General features: G+C 39.2%; 1 protein-coding gene across 2 annotated transcripts in view; it reads right to left on the reverse strand.

Moving 5' to 3' along the window:
- SI (sucrase-isomaltase) overlaps positions 1–18,866 on the reverse strand; it is a 152,727-nt gene that overhangs the window by 80,892 nt on the left and 52,969 nt on the right. For both annotated transcript variants that reach the window (XM_019532678.1, XM_019532679.1), the window contains exons 13-22: positions 18,426–18,539; positions 12,814–12,898; positions 11,743–11,860; positions 10,439–10,610; positions 9,180–9,296; positions 8,478–8,632; positions 6,401–6,485; positions 5,819–5,875; positions 3,679–3,803; positions 2,668–2,756 (exon numbers count right to left, since the gene is read on the reverse strand). In XM_019532678.1, coding sequence (XP_019388223.1) covers positions 2,668–2,756; positions 3,679–3,803; positions 5,819–5,875; positions 6,401–6,485; positions 8,478–8,632; positions 9,180–9,296; positions 10,439–10,610; positions 11,743–11,860; positions 12,814–12,898; positions 18,426–18,539 — 1,117 coding nt within the window. The remainder of the gene's footprint in view (positions 1–2,667; positions 2,757–3,678; positions 3,804–5,818; positions 5,876–6,400; positions 6,486–8,477; positions 8,633–9,179; positions 9,297–10,438; positions 10,611–11,742; positions 11,861–12,813; positions 12,899–18,425; positions 18,540–18,866) is intronic.

Here is an 18,866-nt window from a genome sequence, read left to right on the forward strand (position 1 = left end):
GGGCCCAATTCAGGATCCTCAGGGGCAATGTATAAAGATAAAAAAAATAGTGAACTACAGGATGCTCCCTTCCCCGCTCCTGGCCTCCGACAGGTCTGGGTCAGGGCTGGCTGAGTAGCCATTTTTAAAGAACACTGCAGGTGCTGAACTTCTGTTTGGTTACAGGTATAGACCAGTTTCTGATCACTTATACCAGTTTGTGTGCAATGTCTGTACCTAGCCATACATTTTTAGAAAGCCTTTAAAATACGTTTTTTAAAAAAAACTTAATATTTCATTTTGTTTTTGTTTTACAGTAAAATCTTACTTATCTTAGGTCTTGAAGGAAAACGTGTTCCCACTGTAGGTTTAACTGCCCTAGGCATTCCATATTTACTGCAGCAATTATTGGCTAAAATACAGCTCTTTTTCTAAGGCAGCCCAAAGTTTCATGAGATGTGAAAAGGCACATATGGCTTGAGATGTTTTACATGACATAGGATTAACTGAGTCTGCTGAAACAAGTTTTAGTTAAAGTGCCCCTGCTGCCATTTTGAAATATGGGGCACTGAATACACAAGACACTGCAGGCACTTTAATTTGAGTGACTTACCCCACCTTCACCCCCAGAGCACGTGTAAACATGCCCAACCTGCTCCCAAGTGGCAGTTCTCTTATTTCCACTTTGAAAAGGCGTCACTGAATGCCTTCCAAGAGAGATACTTTTTTCTATTGTTAAAGTGTTCATATTCTTGAGACCTTTTTCCAATTTCCAGCCTAAAGTTTTCCAAAAAACCTGAATTATCCTCCAATTTTTCCATTCACAGATGTGTACCAGAAAATGAGACATCTGTGTCAAAGATTTGAGATCAAACCCTCCTGGAGAAATGGTCTTGAAATATACAAGTTTCACTTGTCATGGGCCACAGATCTGTCCTGTAAAAGAAGCTACAAATAGCTATTATAAACTATAACAATAAAAGATTTCCTCTTTAAAAAAAAAATGCCTGAGTGTGTAGCAAAATGCATATAGGACAGCATTTTAGAATAAATATTTAACTGTTCCTAGCTTTTCTTAAAATATATAATAAAAAGAACAAAGCCTGGAATTTAAAGCAGTCAAAAGGATTTAGATGTCTATTTCCTTTGTATTTAATTCCCTTAAGCGCTTCTGAAAATATTAGCCAATGACTACTTAACTCAAAATCCAAAGCTCCCTTCATTTTTCATAATTGTCTTAAACTGAAGATTATTGGGACTAATTACAGTATTTTGCAAAAGAGATAAAACTTAGATATTTTATTTAACTAAACTCTGTAGCTGGCATAAAACAATATGAATCTATTTTTTTTTATTTTCATGACGTATTAAAGAGAACGCAATTATTTAGAGCACATATTGGTGATTTCATTGGCTTCAATTCTTACTACCACTGCAAAACAGAAGTCATCAGTGAGGAAAGATCTGCTGTACGCAGGTTTTTTTTATTATTATTCCTGAACTACCAATGATACCAGCTCTATTGTACTTGGATACAACGGCATTTAAAAGAAGTCATTCATTTAATTTTCAAGTGAATTTAGCCTACATTCAGAAGTTTGGCCCTGGAATGATGCTCACACTCCCCAGTGTAATCTGTATAATTTTCTACAGTAACGTAAATTAGACAATGTTCACAACCAGACAACAAAGCAGTTATTTCTAAGATACATGTACATTATAGATGGCCTTGATATTGTATGGGAGAGAAGCAAATAACTGATATTCCTTGATAAAATGCCACTCTAGGATGGACAAAGGCCCCCAAATTAATGTAGTTAATCCTGCTGCACTTGTGTTGGGATTTTTTCAGAGATAGTTCTCCACTGGATTGCTAAAGGCATCCCAGTTTAGGGGTTTATATAATCTACCAATTATTTTGTTTATAGCAGTGTAGTCATGCCACCTGTAGGCATTTAGTCGTGCTGGTTTAAGCTGTGCTCCCACATCAACAAAGTTATGTTTCTTGCAGGCACTGAAAAGATGCCACTAAACTACAGGTCCCTAGTAAACACTTTAGTATAAACAAAAACCGAAACAAGTTTCTGAATGATCCAGTTTAAGGTTTATATGAAGAAAAGTTATATTCACATAAACAGAGTGAAAAAGCTGGGAGAGAAAAATTTTTCTCCAGTGATATAGGTTTTGTTCATAAAAAATTCCTATCGACTTCCCTGGAAGTTTAACACACTTCCATATTTTATAAAGGAGCTAGTTTTGCATCTTAATATTGAATCTTGCAGCTAAAAGTTCCACCTTTGCTTCTATTAGAGTTAATGTAGATTTACGTCAGTATATTTGAAAGTCAGTGTGTTACAATAATCAAACTGGCAGCTTTTTAAAGCTATTATGAGACATTTTAAAATGTTAATAGTAAAAAAAAAAAAAAAAAAGGGCTACCAAATTGTCAACAGACATTACATTTTCTTCATTTTAAGGATGGTTATTTCAAATCATTAGGCACGTCCCACTTAACTATGCCTGAATAAAATTGGCAGACTAGGGTTTTTGATTTGCAATTGTTTGCCTTTTACTGTTAAGTTGGTCAGAGTAGCAGCATTCTTGATCAGTGGAATTAGAGAAAAAATTAACAGCAGTTATCTTCAGGGATTAAGATTTTAATTGTAACATGCATCTCACTGTGCCCACCTCTGGATTCTCCATCATCCCAGAAAAAGTCTCCAGTTGCTTGACCATTGTCATCTAATGCAATTATAAGTCCCAAAGATTTCTTACGACTGTAAAAAAGAAAAATTATTTGACTTAAGTCCATAAATTATATCTAGACACTATGTATATTTGCTTCTCTTAAAATATATGCTTGCAAAATTGCACTATTTTTATAGGATTCCCTACTCTATCCTGAGATACAAAAAAAAAAAAAAAAAAGGTAAATACCTCAACTGCAGAAACTACCTCTTATTTTTATGGAGCTGGAAGACTGTGGCAAGAGTGAAACACAATACAAAATTAACTGGTGATTAATCAAGAATTACATTGTTTAATTCATCATGAAAGTGTATTGAGGTTTACATTTCTTACCAAATTTTAAGGTGCAAATACAATAAGCTGTTTTCTTTCTCAGATATTTTACGTCTGTGGTTTAATGTACTCAGACAAGAATTTGGTTTAACATCTGTTATATATTATGTACATACCCTCACAGTCAGGGTGACAACGGGGGAAAGGGAACACTTACATTCCTGCCACTCCAGCATATTTATATCATAGGTAGCTGTGTAGGTTATAGGTGCAGATCTAATACTCTCCCATGCAAATGGACCAGGATGGACAGACGTAGGCAGTGGAAGGAACCTTAACTGACATAGTTTAGCCCCATTTCTCTGGGACATAGGAGAACCCAGAGGAAGTCTGTGCATATTTCTGATTTATCCCAAAGGCAGCAGAATTACACACTGATCCTTACTCAAGATTCATAATTTAATCCTGTGTGTACAAATTGGCGCTTCCACAGCTTTGGGGACTGATCTGAAGAACTCTAGAGACAATGGAAATGGCCATGCATTCTCAACTGTACTAGGACTCTAGTCAGAAGTTAGTCTTCGACTTATCCTATGTGATGCTGCCACCGAAACCTGACAGTTATAAGACCACATTTGATAGTGGTGTGGTGAGATAAGATCACAGCTTTAAACATGCCTGTAAACTGTTGTATTAGCTGGCTGCTGAGTAGGAAAGATGTAGCCTCCCCTCAGATGAAGTCCTAGTTTGTCTGCTGGGAGATACATCTCCACCAGTTGTTTTCTCCACAATGGTCTTTCACCCTAATTCATAGAAGTGAGAAAGAAATTAGATATTTTACAGAGAATGGTCCATGCTATTCTGAGTTTTCATCAGTTTCCATTGCTACAGCAGGGAAAATAAGTCTGGGGAGCAGGTCAGGTACCTCCTTTGCCTTCTGCACCCCAACTTCTTTCCTCTGAAGCCCCTTTCCCCCCTCCTTACTGTCAGACTCTGCTCTTTCAGGGCCTGTAGACGTGAGAGGCAAATTTGAAAACACTGACCTTGAAATAAACATATCTGTAGTAATTTGTATGTAGTACCCATAGACATAGTTCATTCAAAATTGATACATTTTGCCCTTTCTAAAACCACTTCGAGTTATAGCATAGGTACTCCATGAACATACTTTTAAGTAACACTTTTGTACTAACTAATATATAGTAATTTTTTAAATTAATATATTTCCTGTTCCAGGTCAAATCAGTCAAAACATATCAATTGAGCAGAACTCAATCATTCCAAAAACCATATCGATTGAGCAGGCAGAACTCACTCATTCTAAACACCATGTATGGCACTACAATTGGTGAGCATACTCCATCCCAGGGTCTTGCCCTGGGACTTCAGGTACTCCCATATCCATTGGCAGGCATCCTATGTACAGGCCTAAGCCAAAAGTTCTTGGTGTCTGAATGCCCCCACTTGATCTTAGTCCACAAAAGGCCAAGATACTTGATCTGAGACAATTTGTATATAGTACAAATTATGCATGATATTAGTTTTAAGCTCAAAGGCTCATGATTTACCATATAGTTATTGGGCTGGGCCGCAGCAGAGACGGTAGCATTTTAGGCTATGGTGACCCTACAGCTTAGCACTTCTCAGTATACAGGTGTACTCCAGATATGCTCCCCCAAAAGGTCCATGTGCTAAGTAACCCCCTCTCTCACGCATGACTGGAACCAAGCACTGTGCTCAATGGGCACTACCATATGGTAGCCTTATACAGATGAATTGTACTAATATATTCTTATGGGTGGTTCCCTGGCAGAGAAAATACCATGACCACCAAGGTGGTTTTCCTACTGGCAGGGGAAAACCATGAACATGGCAGGGGGTAGTACCCTGACTGAGGTAATACATGGTTATCCTCCTACTTTCACTTCCAGTGAGAAGATCTCAGTTGTACACTGACTTTATAGAAATGGGAGACTAGCTCTCTAGCTTGCTTCTGTGGCCATATAGTAGAGGGCAAGCGAAACTTGGGGGCATCCAAATCTCAAGCCTCCAGGCTTGGGCCTGCATGTAGGATGCCCACCAAAGGATTTGGAAGTATGTGAAGCCCCGAGAGTAGGGGAGGGTGTTGGAGGATGCTTGCTGGTAGCAGGGCCACATATGGTTCTTGAATGGCTCACACGGATTTGGAATTGATTTGGCCAATTTGACTTGGGACAGGAAACATTTTCCTTGCCAAAAAAAATAAAAAATTAGGTGGGTTCCCATCAGCATGTTTGCACCCTACAGACCATGTAATTTATAGTTATGTTCAGTGTTGCCTGCATTTAAACAACTTCTTGGTTGGTTTCCATTACTAAGCACATGTTGCTTTTACTAGTAGTTCAAAAGATAGACCATTCATTTAATGTGGTTTCACTGTATGTGAATGTAGGATGAGGGGATTTCCCTTCACCCCCCATATTGGGGGGGCATTGTATCTTATATTCAAGTAAATACAGTATGTAATTCATCATTTAACTAATGTTCTATCTCAGCACTGTATGGAACGTGTTTTCCCTTCAGCATCTGTTCTGTATTCTTTCCAGTCCCCCTCAATGCACCATCCCATCCAATCTTTTTCCTTCCCTCTGTCCATCTCTCTTCTGTCTTTCTTTCCATTATTCCCTTTTCTCTCATCTTTTTCCTTACTTCAGGTTATTCTGGGTTACATAGTTTTACTCTTTGAACTAAACATGGCAATATGTTGAATACTGTACACAGCACAGTATAGAATAGGCAGACAAACTCACACCCCAGCTTACTATATGGATCAACTTACTGTCTCATAATCATACCACACGGCGTCAGGAATGTATGCTGTCACTCTTTCTACACCCTAGAATAAGAAAAATGAAACAAAGATTCAAGTCAGGACCTGAAACAAAGTTTCTAAAGGGACAATAAAGCTCAGGGTGAGAAGTGCATATCTGATATTTTTCTGTAAGGACTCTGATCAACATGTTGAATTTTTCATAAAAATCATTAAAATTGGAGATAGAAATACTTATCCAGGCACATGCAATAAAGATTTATTCCCTACACTATTACTGAACTATGAGTTCTCATTACAAATGTGATATATTAAGTTTTATATTACTGCACTTGGAAATTACTCCTCAACTGGGGCACAGAAGCTGCAGAGGGAAAGTGAAGGGGTGAGGGGCGGGGAGGGGAGGTAGGAAGCTGCTCTTGGTCTGATCAACTCCAACCTGGTGTCAGACCTGCATCAATTGCCTTCTCCCTCCTCCACTCCATATGTGGAAAGAAGTGATTAGAGCTATTCTAATTAAAGTACCTCCCTCCCCTACTCCCTGAGCATGTGTAAAACTGCCCTTAAATTCTAACATATAATTGAACATACCGGGTCCAGTACAGGAGTGATGAGTAGTCCAGGACCCCATAAGAACTGCCTATCAATTGCCCATGTTGCTTCATCTGAATAGAATCTAAATAAAAGAGAAAGCAGTCACATAATTTTATATAATTCCTGTATTTTTAGGGCCAGCACTTTATGATTCAAAGTACTCATTCCAGGCAATCTCCCTAGGAACATGGTAAAACTAATAACTGCAAACTTATAATTTGTTTTTGGCTTCACAAAAAAAAAAAAAATGTACACATCAGTATATATATTCTCATGTTTACTTGAATTAGTTAATATAGGAAAACAGAAATATTTCTTCTTTGGAGTCTGTAACGGGAGGTCTTGCCCTTTAAGAGGGAGTAGAAACCCCTGTTGTAGGATCCCAGTATGGAATGTGGAAGTATGCCACTAGCAGTTAAAAACCCAGAGGAGCAAAGAGGGGGTGGTGAATGGTGAAAGGAAGAGAGCCAGGAGGCAGACTGGAACCCAGATAATCTTGCTACCAGGAAGGGGCCATGTGACAGTACTAAAGGGCCAGAGCTAAAAGGCTTTTTTTACTCCACAGAGAGGGAGTGGGTTTTATTTGCTCATTTTAAAAAACAGGGCTTGTCTTGTCCTTTTGCCATTCCTAATCTTTCCTACATATGCCTACTTATTTGTTTGTGTGATGGGCTAGGTGGTAATGATTTGGCCCAGGTGCTTTGAAAGTGAAAAAGATGTTTGGAGGGCTTGGGATTCCCTTTCCTCACCAATTAGGTCCCAGAGACACACCTTCCATGTCCCCTGGCCGGCCCCAGGGTCACCGGGAGGGGGATAAAAGGGCCAGTGCAGCTGACTCAGGGGAGACCAGTGAGGGACCATGAGGAAGGAGTTTCAAAGAGCTGGCAAAAGCTGGGCCAGCAGGGCAGGAGCAGTGCCCCAGAAGAGCCTGAAGGAGTGGGACCTGCAGGCAGCAGTGGGACCCTCACCAGTGCGGCGTGTGGCCGGCAGGAGAGGCTCCCCGCTGGGCTCCAGGATCCCTTATGAGAAGCTGCAGCCAGCAGGAGAGGTTCCCCAACTCCAGCAAGAAGCTGAGCAGTGACCTGAGAGGTTCCCAGCTCTACTTCCAGGTCCCCCAGCAAGAGACTTGATGTGAGGCAGGGGCCCCTAGAAGGTCAAAACCCCTAGCCACTCAGAGTCCCAGCTCTGGTGGCTGTGTGGTAGAGTTTCCACCTGCCGCATGGGAGAGCTGAGTTCAAGTTCTAGCTAGGATGAATTGAGGTGAGTGAAATGACAGGAAAAAATCCTTGTTGCAGTGGAAAAGGGGTCGTTGTGTTTCCCCTCTCCACCCCCCCCCAAGGTACCTAGGCCCTATATTTCTTGTTATTTGACATTTTGTATTTTGTGCATTTCATATTTCACCAACCAGCATTGTTTGTTCTGCTGTTTGTGTTTTATATTTTTGTTAAACCTGTCTTTTGTCAACTGGATGAATATATCTATGACTGTAAGTGCCTAATCTTTATTGAATACTACCCCCTCAGGGCATTGTAGTATCCCCTATACCCCCTGGTTATGGGGGGTATGTCATGTTCCCATTACTGTTTTTCTCATTAAAAAGTATATGGTTCCCCATTGGTGATCTAGCTCTGCTCTACAGGGGAAGGAGAGTCCCTACACCTCCCACAGCACTTGTGCACCTGCTCTGATCCCTTCAATTGGGGAGGGGGTACATCTTGGAACACCACCCGGGTTACATTTGTTTAGTTCAAAGACTGTTTTTACGTATAGAGGACTGGCTGAGAAGGTCTCAAGGAAGCAGAGAGCCTATGAGGCAGCAGGCATCCCAACTTGCTTCCAGTAGTAGTATGCATCTCATGATAAAACAAGCAAAAAAAGAATCACATCCTTAACTTCTACTGCAATGGCATATATTTTAGAGCCACTGGCAATGTTTCTTATACCTACAAAAATGAAATGCAGCTATGACTTCGCTTTCTCCCAAATTGTTTGTGTATAATGTTCTGCCTACTGAATTCCCGTCCCTCTTCCCAACCAAAGCAACATTTATGCACGTTGTGATCAGTGCACTTACTCGTGAAGCAGTGGCCTTACAACTGTGCTTCCTTGCGTATGAGCTTTGTAAAAGAGGGTGTAGAGGTAGGGCAGCAAAGTGTAGCGAATGTTCAAGTAGTGCCTTGATGTCCTTACCAGAAGAGAATCTGCTCCAAATGCAGCAGGATCTTGAGGCTGACAATAAAGGTTAGAGGATTATTGTTATAGAGAGGGCAATATGTTTTGGAAAGCACTGTAGGCCACGTTTCAACAAGCAGCTGAAACATTTCTGGAGTCCAAGGGAACTACTACTCAATGAGCATGCAGCTGCTGAAGCCAGTGGTGAAATTGGCACAATACATACAATTATTTCCAATGTAGCTGAATCTTTTGGAGTTAAAATTTCATAAGACAGCTTATGGACACAAAATATCAACTGCAATCTAGTGAACTATACATGTAACCCACTTTGATTGAAATTTTAATTAAGTAGAGTGTTAGAAGGCAGGAGGCAGAGCTGCTGTAGTATGCTAGTTGGATAACCCTTGTGGGCAGTAAAAACTGAGTAAAAAATGAGTAAGGACAAGAAAATAATTATATCCAAGATTATATGTTCCAGTTCTGTTGTGCTAGCAGAGATGCAGCATATCCGTATTCTACTGGCAAGACAGTATAAAACAGCAGCAGTGAAATATTATCATTACCAATTTAAAGAAAAGTTGTATAAGCATTGGTTACTTACTTTATTATATTCAGCATTGTGATTCCTGGAAAAGGGGTAAAACGCTCCCACTTGCATCCACCGTCTGCAAAGTTCTTCTGTGGTATCATAGATAAACCCACAAATATCTGCTCCAATCTGAAGAAATATATACAGACCACATGTTGGCAAAATACTGTAAATATAGAATTATACAGGCTGACATAACAGTAGTTTCTTCTCTAATGCATATATCAACTGAGGTACATCTGTGCTTTGAGAAGGGGAAGTATGTTGGTCTAATGGAATTCATATGAGTTTAAGGAAAGGTATTTTATCTCCCACATCACTCTTTCTTAAAAAAATCATCAGAAGAGACCACTGATACATAAAAAAAGTATCATTACAGGGAAAGGAATAACCCTTCTTTATGGTAAAGGTTACCAGAATCTGGAATGGGCTTCCAAGTGAGGTGGTGCTCTCCCCTACCTTGGAGATCTTTAAGAAAAGATGGGACAAACACCTGGCTGGGGTCATCTGACCCCCGCACTCTTTCCTGTCCAGGGCAGTGGGTTGGACTCTATGATCTGCCGAGGTCACTTCTGACGCTAAAAACCTATTAAATGTATGAATACAAGTCTGATGCAAATATTTTGATATCTGCATGTATCTGTATATGTACAGCAGTCCACATTGTCACTAGTAACTGACTATAGTGAATCAGGGTCTATATAAATGGACTATTTTACTGTCTTTGTTCTTAATTTGTCTTTACATCACAATTTCCTCCTTGAATGTTTTTGAATGTACTACCAAATAGTTGTTGCTACCATAAAACAGTATTAATAGATTCAAATACAGTTAAGAATAAAACACTGTCACAGGAATTCACATCATAAAAATGGAATTTGGACATGCCATTAATTTATAAATAGGTGGAACCGCTCCCATGTTTGGTGCAGTGAGAAAATAGTGAACAGTGTCAACTCAAAGAGCAAATTACTAAAGAGTGAAAAATAATAAAAAAGTTGACCAATGGCTTCAAACACAGATAATAACATGCTACATCCTCATAGATACTAGGCTACTCAGGAATTGAGACATAGGAGCCGCCTTGTTTAAAGCAGTACTTGAGGATGAAGGGTGAATGGTTTACTCTGTTACTGAAGATAATGAATTTAGGGCTTGAAGAATAAGGTAGTTTTTTCTTATTGCTATTAATTAAATAGTCAAATAGTGCAGTTATACATAGTTAATTCTTAATCATTGCTGAAGAAGAGTTAATATAAATAAATGTTTACATAAGGCATTCCAAAGAGGTTAAATTCCAGCATGCCTGGTATTGCCCATTTAATGTCATTCCAAGTTGCAAAATTATCTCCCAGCCAATGTCCTGTGAATTTCCCTGACCCAGCAAAAGTAGACCTAGAAAGAATGAGGCTTCTTTTTCCAGGGAAAACCATTTGGATGGCTCTGAAAATGAAGCAAAATAGTAATTAAAACAAAAGTTTAGTAAGTTTAAATGGAGTTTGAGAGCCCATCTATGCTTATTGCTAAACCCTCCAGCCCCTTGGATTAAATACATCCTCCTCAATACTTCATTAAAGATGATGTGAGCCTGCTAGTTTAGTCTTTTGCTCTTCAGAGGTGACAGGTATAATAAAAAATATGGACAGAGAGATTTTACAGAGTTTCTGAACTCAGCCTCACTCTTCACAAAAGAATGAAAAATGAACTGAACTGATCTCAGCAAAATAAGTTTGTATTTCAAATAAAACACTAATAAAAATTCATTAATTTACAGAAATAGTGAGGCCCAGCAGGCAGTCTTACTTCTAGTTAGCAGGATGTCTTTTAGTCAAGCTCCCAATGTTAAACCTCCCAATTGATTTTTTTCCCCTGTTTTGTCTGCTAACCTTTGAGCTAGAGCCTTAATTAGTGCATATTGGCATAATTCCACTGATTTAAATACTGCTACATTAGCTGAGGTCCTAATATCTGGCTGCCAGTTTGAGGGTGAGAATTCACGAGGGAGAAAATAACTGTTGAAAACTCTGAATTTTTTAAACCCCACTGTGCCTAACCAAGCAGAAAACAAGACACATGACAAAGGAGTGAATTTCCCTCCCTTTTCTAACAATACCCAAACCAGAACCTTCCACGTGAAAGTGGAATCTTTAATGGCAAAGTGGAAAGAGATGAGGATATTTCCACCTTTCAAAACAGTGGTTCCCTGGGTTGTGTTGAAGTGCAGAACCATTGCTTCATTTGTTCCTGTTTGAAATGGACTGTGTTTACACGGGCTATAAATTGTAACATCTTAAATCATGTAAACAAAAGTCAGGAGTTCACCCAACATTTTAAAATATGAAATTTACACAGAACGGAGCACTGTAACAAAAATCCCTAGTGATTTGGGGTGCTTCTTGTTTTGGATGTGTAGCTTCAGACACCACAAAAGAATCAGATTTCCAGAAGGCAGATGCTTAGCATTTTCTAGAAGAATCAAGTTTGTTTAAAGAACTGCAAAGTGGGTCCCTAAAATGGCTAAACTATATGTCCACTTTGGATCTTTATGTAAAAATGATGGGAAACCAGTTCTTACTTTTCAGTAGACAGGGTCATGGAATATCCATATAGACTGTGAACATCATAGTGCTTGCCCCAAGTCTGCACTGCATCCATGCAAATTGTCTTTGAATACATGAGTCCATCCAGAATCCCTTTGGAGAAGAACATAGACCATGGCACCAAAACATATCTTTCTAAATATAACCATTCTTGTCTTTTGATATCAAACACATGGTGGAGGGGCTTTTGCATGTTTAATATTTATAGTCAACATAGTATTTCATGAATGAAACAAAAGGCACTGATCTTTATCACCTCATGCAACAGTACATTAGACTTAAGGCTTAGTGATTTTATTAATCTGTGTTTTAACAGAGAGAGTTTTCTGCTTTAGAGCTCCCTATAGCTCGTAGCAATCAATACATAAACAGCAAAAGAATTCATCCATTACCTCTAACACTGATATAAACGTGGCTTTGGTAATAGAATGAAGTTTAGTACATTGACATATAATGTAATTCAACTTGTTCAGAATTCAGAATGATAAAATCATGCACCATATCAAGGTGAGATTAAATAGTAACTATAGGCTCTCTTCAATGCCATCACCTTCTGATGCTTCTCTTCCTAACGCGTTATTTTGCAGTAATTAAGGTCACTGTGGACTTAATTATGAACCTAGGTATGTGACCGAGCAGAGAAGTAAAGGGTATAAGAAACCGTCCTGATTTTTTATTTTTTCCTGAAGAGGCCATCTAGAGAGTATGCCAGTGCTGCTGCTATGTGCTCTGGGTAGACTGAGAGCAGAAGGCAAACAACTCTCCAGAAAACAATACGGTTCCTGTCCTATGTCTGGGACATACTGCCCGTTTACTTGACTTTTTGCAGCCTGGCCCAAGGAAAGCCATTGGCCTTTCAGAGTTTTAGAAATAGTACCAAAAACTAAGGATAATGTACCACGTGTTTATATTTCCCATTGTCTCTTCCATTGTTATGAATGTTTCAAACACACTCAAAAACATAAAAATTAATATTGGTATCATCGATTAATTCTGTCACAAAACCAGTTGGACTTCTACCATACAATTAAAGAATATGAACTCACTGGGAGTGAAAGGTGGATAGTTTAAGTTGTTTTGCTGACAGCCTCTTGTCGAACCTCTAATAAAGCTGGATACTTCATTCATATCCTGGTAAAACAAACAAGCAGATTTGGTTGAAGTATATTTCCTTAAATAGACTCTGTGCATTCTTTTCATCCTAGCTCTTTAAAAACATTTTGATAGTGCAATATTGTTAGCTCCAATTTAAAATACAAATGTATAACTAAAATATCAAACCTACTCATTCACATTATTAATATAGGCTCTTATGTTTTTCTTTGACACATTACTCATGGTAATGTGTCAAAGTTAACTTACCTGTTTATTCACAGGAGCAGGCTTATGAGAATATGAAAAGTATTTATACATGATATAAATATCCTATTTTAAATTGACAAAATACAACAAGTATAGTACTAGAATGACATATCACGATATTTGTTATTTAAAAGAGTTAGATATTAGATTATATGTTAGTTATTTGAAAGAACAACATTAAATTGCAGGGCACAAACTTTACCAGAAAATAAGAACTAAACAAATACAAAATAAAATTGTTATTACATATTGCAACTGCTAGAAACAATAAGAATATTGACTTATAGATTCACTACATATCCTATAACTTTGATCAACCCATTGTTTTGCTACAAACAAAAGACAAAGTCCAATGATTTCATGTATGCTAACAAAAACATGGTGCAACTGTGACCTTAACTGTTGCTTCATTGGCAATATTAAGCACCAATAGGTATTCTGCTAACCTCTAATCTCTAACATTTGGAGTTAACCACTGAATAAAAGGGTTTGCTGACACCTTTATTCAAGGGCTGATATAGCTTATGTAAAGCTAACCATTGGTTACATTAAGAAATTAATTATGTACCAATTTTTATTCCAATAGAAACATAACTTTACAAGACTGATATCTGCTAGTGACTCAGCACACAAAAACAAACATCATGCTAGTCGATGAGAATCGGGTCTTTTATACACAGACTATTCTTTAAAACGTTTGCTTTGTCCTGTCTAAGGATTTGTCTGAAACTGGAGGTTTGATTGTGGCATATGTAGCAATGCTTGACTAGCTTTAATTTAGGTAGTTCAGAAAAAGCAGTGCAGACAATAACTTGACTGTAGTACAAGCTCTAGCAAAGACCTAAGCTTCCAGACTGTGTTCAAATGTTGCAAAAACCCTTGGAACAGCATCTTAAGTGCTACTGTTATCTAAGTTACCTAAACCAAAGGTAGATTTGTTATACTCAATCATATGACAATCATTTCTTGATGATTGCCACATGTGGACATGCCCTATAATACTCTCCTTCTGTCTGGAATCAAAAAAGTTTTTGTTTCCTTTCTTATGTAGTGTCATACAACATTAAACTTGACTGCTGAATTTGCATGCATTCTTGGTGACAACTCCAGCAGGGCAGAAATGGAAAACCATCTGGCCCTTTCTCACCTTCAGTATTACCCGTCTCTGCTGGTGCTTTTGTTTAAAACCATTTGACTACATGAAGAAAAAAAAAAACCTCAGACAAAGCCTTCAGTTAGAAAGCAAATAGAGTCTCAATACACCAGGGAATGCTCTGAGATTAGATAAGTCCAAAACTCTTTGGCTAGGGACAGATATTACACATAAACTGGTATAAGTGATTGGAAACCAGTTTAAACCTGTATCAGAACAGAAGTTTAGTGCACATAAACAGATTTCAAAATGGCCAAAACCAGTTTAAGATAGACCTGGACACACTGATGTAGTATCAAATTTAACTACTTAAGGTTAAACTGGTCTATCAAAATTCTGTCCCAGATCCACTCCCACCCAACACAAGCTAGGTCTCAATCCCTCTGTATCCCAGGATGCATTGCAGCCCCCCTGCCCCCCGGCCCCACCCTTGGCTGTCACATTGCTAAGGCAGCCTCCGCTGGCAGCAGTAGAGGAGCAGGCGAGGCGGGGAGGGGGGATATCCACTGCCCTAGCCCCAGCTTCCCTCAGCTGGGGTCTGCACAGCAGGGGCCTGGGGAAAAGCCAGACTTAGATGGGACCTCTCTCCTCTGCAGCACAGTTCCATTGGGCTGAGAATGCCCCAGTCACCCTCTTATCAGCTGTGCTCGTCTGCTGTGGGGGGGAGGGCATCAATGGGGAGGGGAAGGAAAGGATCCCCACTCCCGCTGGCAGCTGCGGGGGGGCTAGGATGTTCACAGCCCAGCAGAGCCCTGATGCAATAGGAAAAGCCCGCACCTTGGGGGCTTCCTCCTGTCACTGTTAGACCCTGGCTAGGGACCAGAGCAGCAGTGCATTCCCCCCACCTCTCCCTCATGGCTGACAGGTAGGGGGCTGCTGAAGGGGTGGGGCTGGGAGTATGCATGACTACCCCTTACCTTCCAGCCTTGGCCAATGTGGACATTTGCCTGCCTTAGCCAACTGCTGAGCGAACGTATACTCTAGAGACAGTGCATTTCTTAGAGAAAGCTGTGTATATTGAATTGATTCCACCTTGGGCTTTTTGATTTTCTGTACTTAGCCTTTGGTGCACTGGGGTCAGACTACAAACCGTTACATCCCTTTAAGGGCACAGCAGTCTGCCCTCCAGTCATGTGGCCAGTTAGCTTCAGGTAAGTATAAAGGAAGCAGCCTTTCTTTATTACTGTTTGGGGCCTGAGCAAAGCACCCCATTAACAGCACGATGCTCTATGGAGTTCAGGGTCTAAAATTCTACCCTGCCTCTATCGAGTACATGAATGATTGATAGCCAGCTTCTTACACAGAGGGCAGACAGAAGCTGACTATGGGAACTACATGAGGCAAGTAAATATGCTTTAGTAAATTTGATTTAATTCAGATTTAGAAACAGAAACAAAATAAATTCAAGGAAATGCTCAGTGAAATCTGATCATTAATGCCTTAAATATAAAGGTACTATGTACCTAATGTGTTGGCTTCAGCTGTTTAAGAGATGAGGAACCAGGAAATGTATTTTGTGATTTTCTCTCAGATTACAAACTGTATCTTCAAATCCTCATAGATGTCTTCAGTAATACTACAACTAATAGAAGACTTGCAATGTTTTTTTTTTTTGATACGAGATGACACACCCTGTTTTTGTATATATTCCTTTATACACCATGTAAATGATGTGCACGAGAGGAAATGGGCACTTATGCTGGAGCAACTTCATTTTAGTGGCCGCTTTATGCAAAAGTTTAGCTTTCTGAAAAAGACCTTTACATATTATCCTTGATCACTGGACTCAAATCTAAAATGTAATGATGAAATCTGCAAAAACCACATAAATAAAAAGTACACTGTCAGCAGAAAAAAATTTGAATCTCGCTGAAGGGGCTAAGAGCAATTATTTTAAATTGTCATGGCTCTTTGGAAAGCAAGACATGTTGTTCACTATTTTGGTTTATTTTTTCTTCACTCCCTGTAATTAGTTTTACTTTTAAAAAATTAAGAGAGAGACAGACAGACAGAGACAGAGAGAGAGAGAAAAGAAAAAATATGATCACCACTTTTTTTGTTAAAGAACTCTATCATTGAGCCATGCTGAATTGTTTTTATGCCAAGTGCACAGAAAAGGAATCACTATATGGTGAAACAATACAGCCATTATTAAAGCAGAAATATGTCATTAAAGCATTTATTCTTATCTTCTTTGCCAGGCACAGTAATAGTGAATTATATAAAATCATAGAATCATAAAAAAATAGGGTTGGAATGGACTTGAAGATGTCATCTAGTCCAACCCCTTGCTCAAAGCAAGACCATCCCAACTAGATCATCCCAGCCAAGGCTTTGTTGAGCCTGGCCTTAAAATCTCCAATGACAGAGATTCCACCACCTCTCTAGGTAACCTGTTCCAGTGCTTCACCACCCTCCAAGTGAGAAAGTTGTTTCCTAATATTCAACGTAAACTTCCTTTGCTACAACTTGAGACCATTGCTGCTTCTTGTCATCTGCCAACATGAGAACTGTCCAAAGCACTGCAAGGGATCTCCATGAACAGCCAATAAGTCTCCAGCAGTTTCACATTCCCCCCCAGAAATACAAAGTAGTCAAAGTATCAAAAAAGGAAAAAATATTTTCAAAATAAAATATAAAACTAAAACTTTAAATATACTAGGAATGTGTGTGCATGTATATGGCATGCTTGGATACATGAACAGTAGTCAAGTCCAACTTTTTTATTAAAACTCAATACTGTTCAACTTCTTGACTTTATGAATTGCCAGGAGAAAGCTCTCCCAGTGTAGTTCATTTAATCCAGACTAATGACCGCTGAATCTAACATACAGTTGGCTCAAACAAATGAGACTCTCCAGCTCTCTACCTACAATATAGTCCCATTCCTTCTATTCACAGTTTCTACCCATTCCTTTCCTTATGTAGGATTCAGAAAGTCCAAGAGTTTGGTATTTCAATCATGAAAGTACAGAAGGTCTCTTTAGTTGCACAGAAAATGCAGTGTTATCATTTGCAATGTTATTATTTGCAATGTAGAGGTCAGACCTGATAATTAGCAAGAAAATTGAAATAGAGTCTACTGATTTAAAAAATATATTAATTCTTTTAATTTGAAACAAACATCCGAGATGTTACAATTCATCCTTTATGTTCTTTTCTCTGAAGTGCATTTGTTTCAGTTTCATAGTTTCTAGGGTCGAAAGGGACCTGAGTAGATCATCTAGTCCAACCCCCTGCCATGGCAGGAAAGAGTACTGGGGTCAAACGACCCCAGCAAGGTGTTCATCCAACCTCCTCTTAAACACCCCCAGGGTAGGAGCCTGCACCACTTCTCTTGGAAGTTGGTTCCAGACCCTCGCCGCCCTGACCGTGAAGTAGCGCCTCCTGATATCTAACCTAAACCTACCCTCTGCCAGCTTGTGACCGTTATTCGTGGTCACTCCTGGCGGTGCTCGGGGGAACAGTGACTCCCCCAATGCCTGCTGATCCCCCCTGACTAGCTTATAACAGGCCACAAGATCCCCCCTCAGCCTTCTCTTGTGGAGGCTGAACAGGTTCAGGTCCCGTAGCCTCTCCTCATAGGGCCTTCCCTGCTGCCCCCTGATCATGAGTGGCCCTCGGTCCATGTTGTCTACATCCCTCTTGAAGTGCGGTGCCCCATCCCTCTTGTCATTATCTTGCTATAGGAAAAGAAAAGGAGAAGAATTTAAAGTCTCTGTTAGATCTACTATCCAGCAAGTTACATATTGTCCCTTACCACTTTATTTTTTATCTACTTTCCCTGTGGAAGAAGGTAGCAAATATGAATAAAAGCATTTCCTTTAACATGTGTTTAATGCCTGCTACTAGCATTAGGCTTAGGACGAATGTTTGGAGCATTACAATAGCCAGGAAAAACAAATATCAAACTTGTTTGTCTGAAGTGAGTGGCAAAACTCCCACTCGTTTCAAAATTGCCTGCATTTCGTTAAATGTCTAGTTTTGCAACTAAAAGATTAGTATATTTGTAAGCCACATTTTGATATTAATAATTTAATAATAACATTCCTAAGGCATATTGAGAGATGAGAAAGGAAACATGCATTGTTCAAGCTTCTAATTGCCTCTATTCCCCCAAAACATAAAAATGTGATAGCTTACAATCCAGATTGCATCATATTGTACTTGATCATGAAAAATCTTGCATTCTTCAGCCCACCAAGTGGTACAGTCTGGATTGGTGAAATCTGGGAACACAGTCAGTCCTGGCCATACCTAGAATGTAAGAGAGGAGCCAGTAACTGGTTAGTTATATCAGAAAAGATTTAATTTAATGTAAAGAACGTTATAAAGAACGTTCCCATTTGTTAGTAATATTTTTCCAGTATGTAATTTAAACCCTCCTCAAGTGTAATCTTATAACAATATTAGCACAAGCAAAGGAATATTTTTTGCTCTGCATATATGGCTTGGGAAAATTACCTTGTGATCCTCAGAACAATTTCACGTCCTAAATTCAACTATTAGTTGTTTATAGTCTTTCTTTTTTCCCCTCCATTTCCATGCAATTAAAGCAGGTGGCAGAACTGCAGTAAAGAGCAG

Source organism: Crocodylus porosus, unplaced genomic scaffold (assembly GCF_001723895.1).
Source record: "Crocodylus porosus isolate Cpor-Errol unplaced genomic scaffold, CroPor_comp1, whole genome shotgun sequence".
NCBI classification, from domain to species: Eukaryota; Metazoa; Chordata; order Crocodylia; family Crocodylidae; genus Crocodylus; species Crocodylus porosus.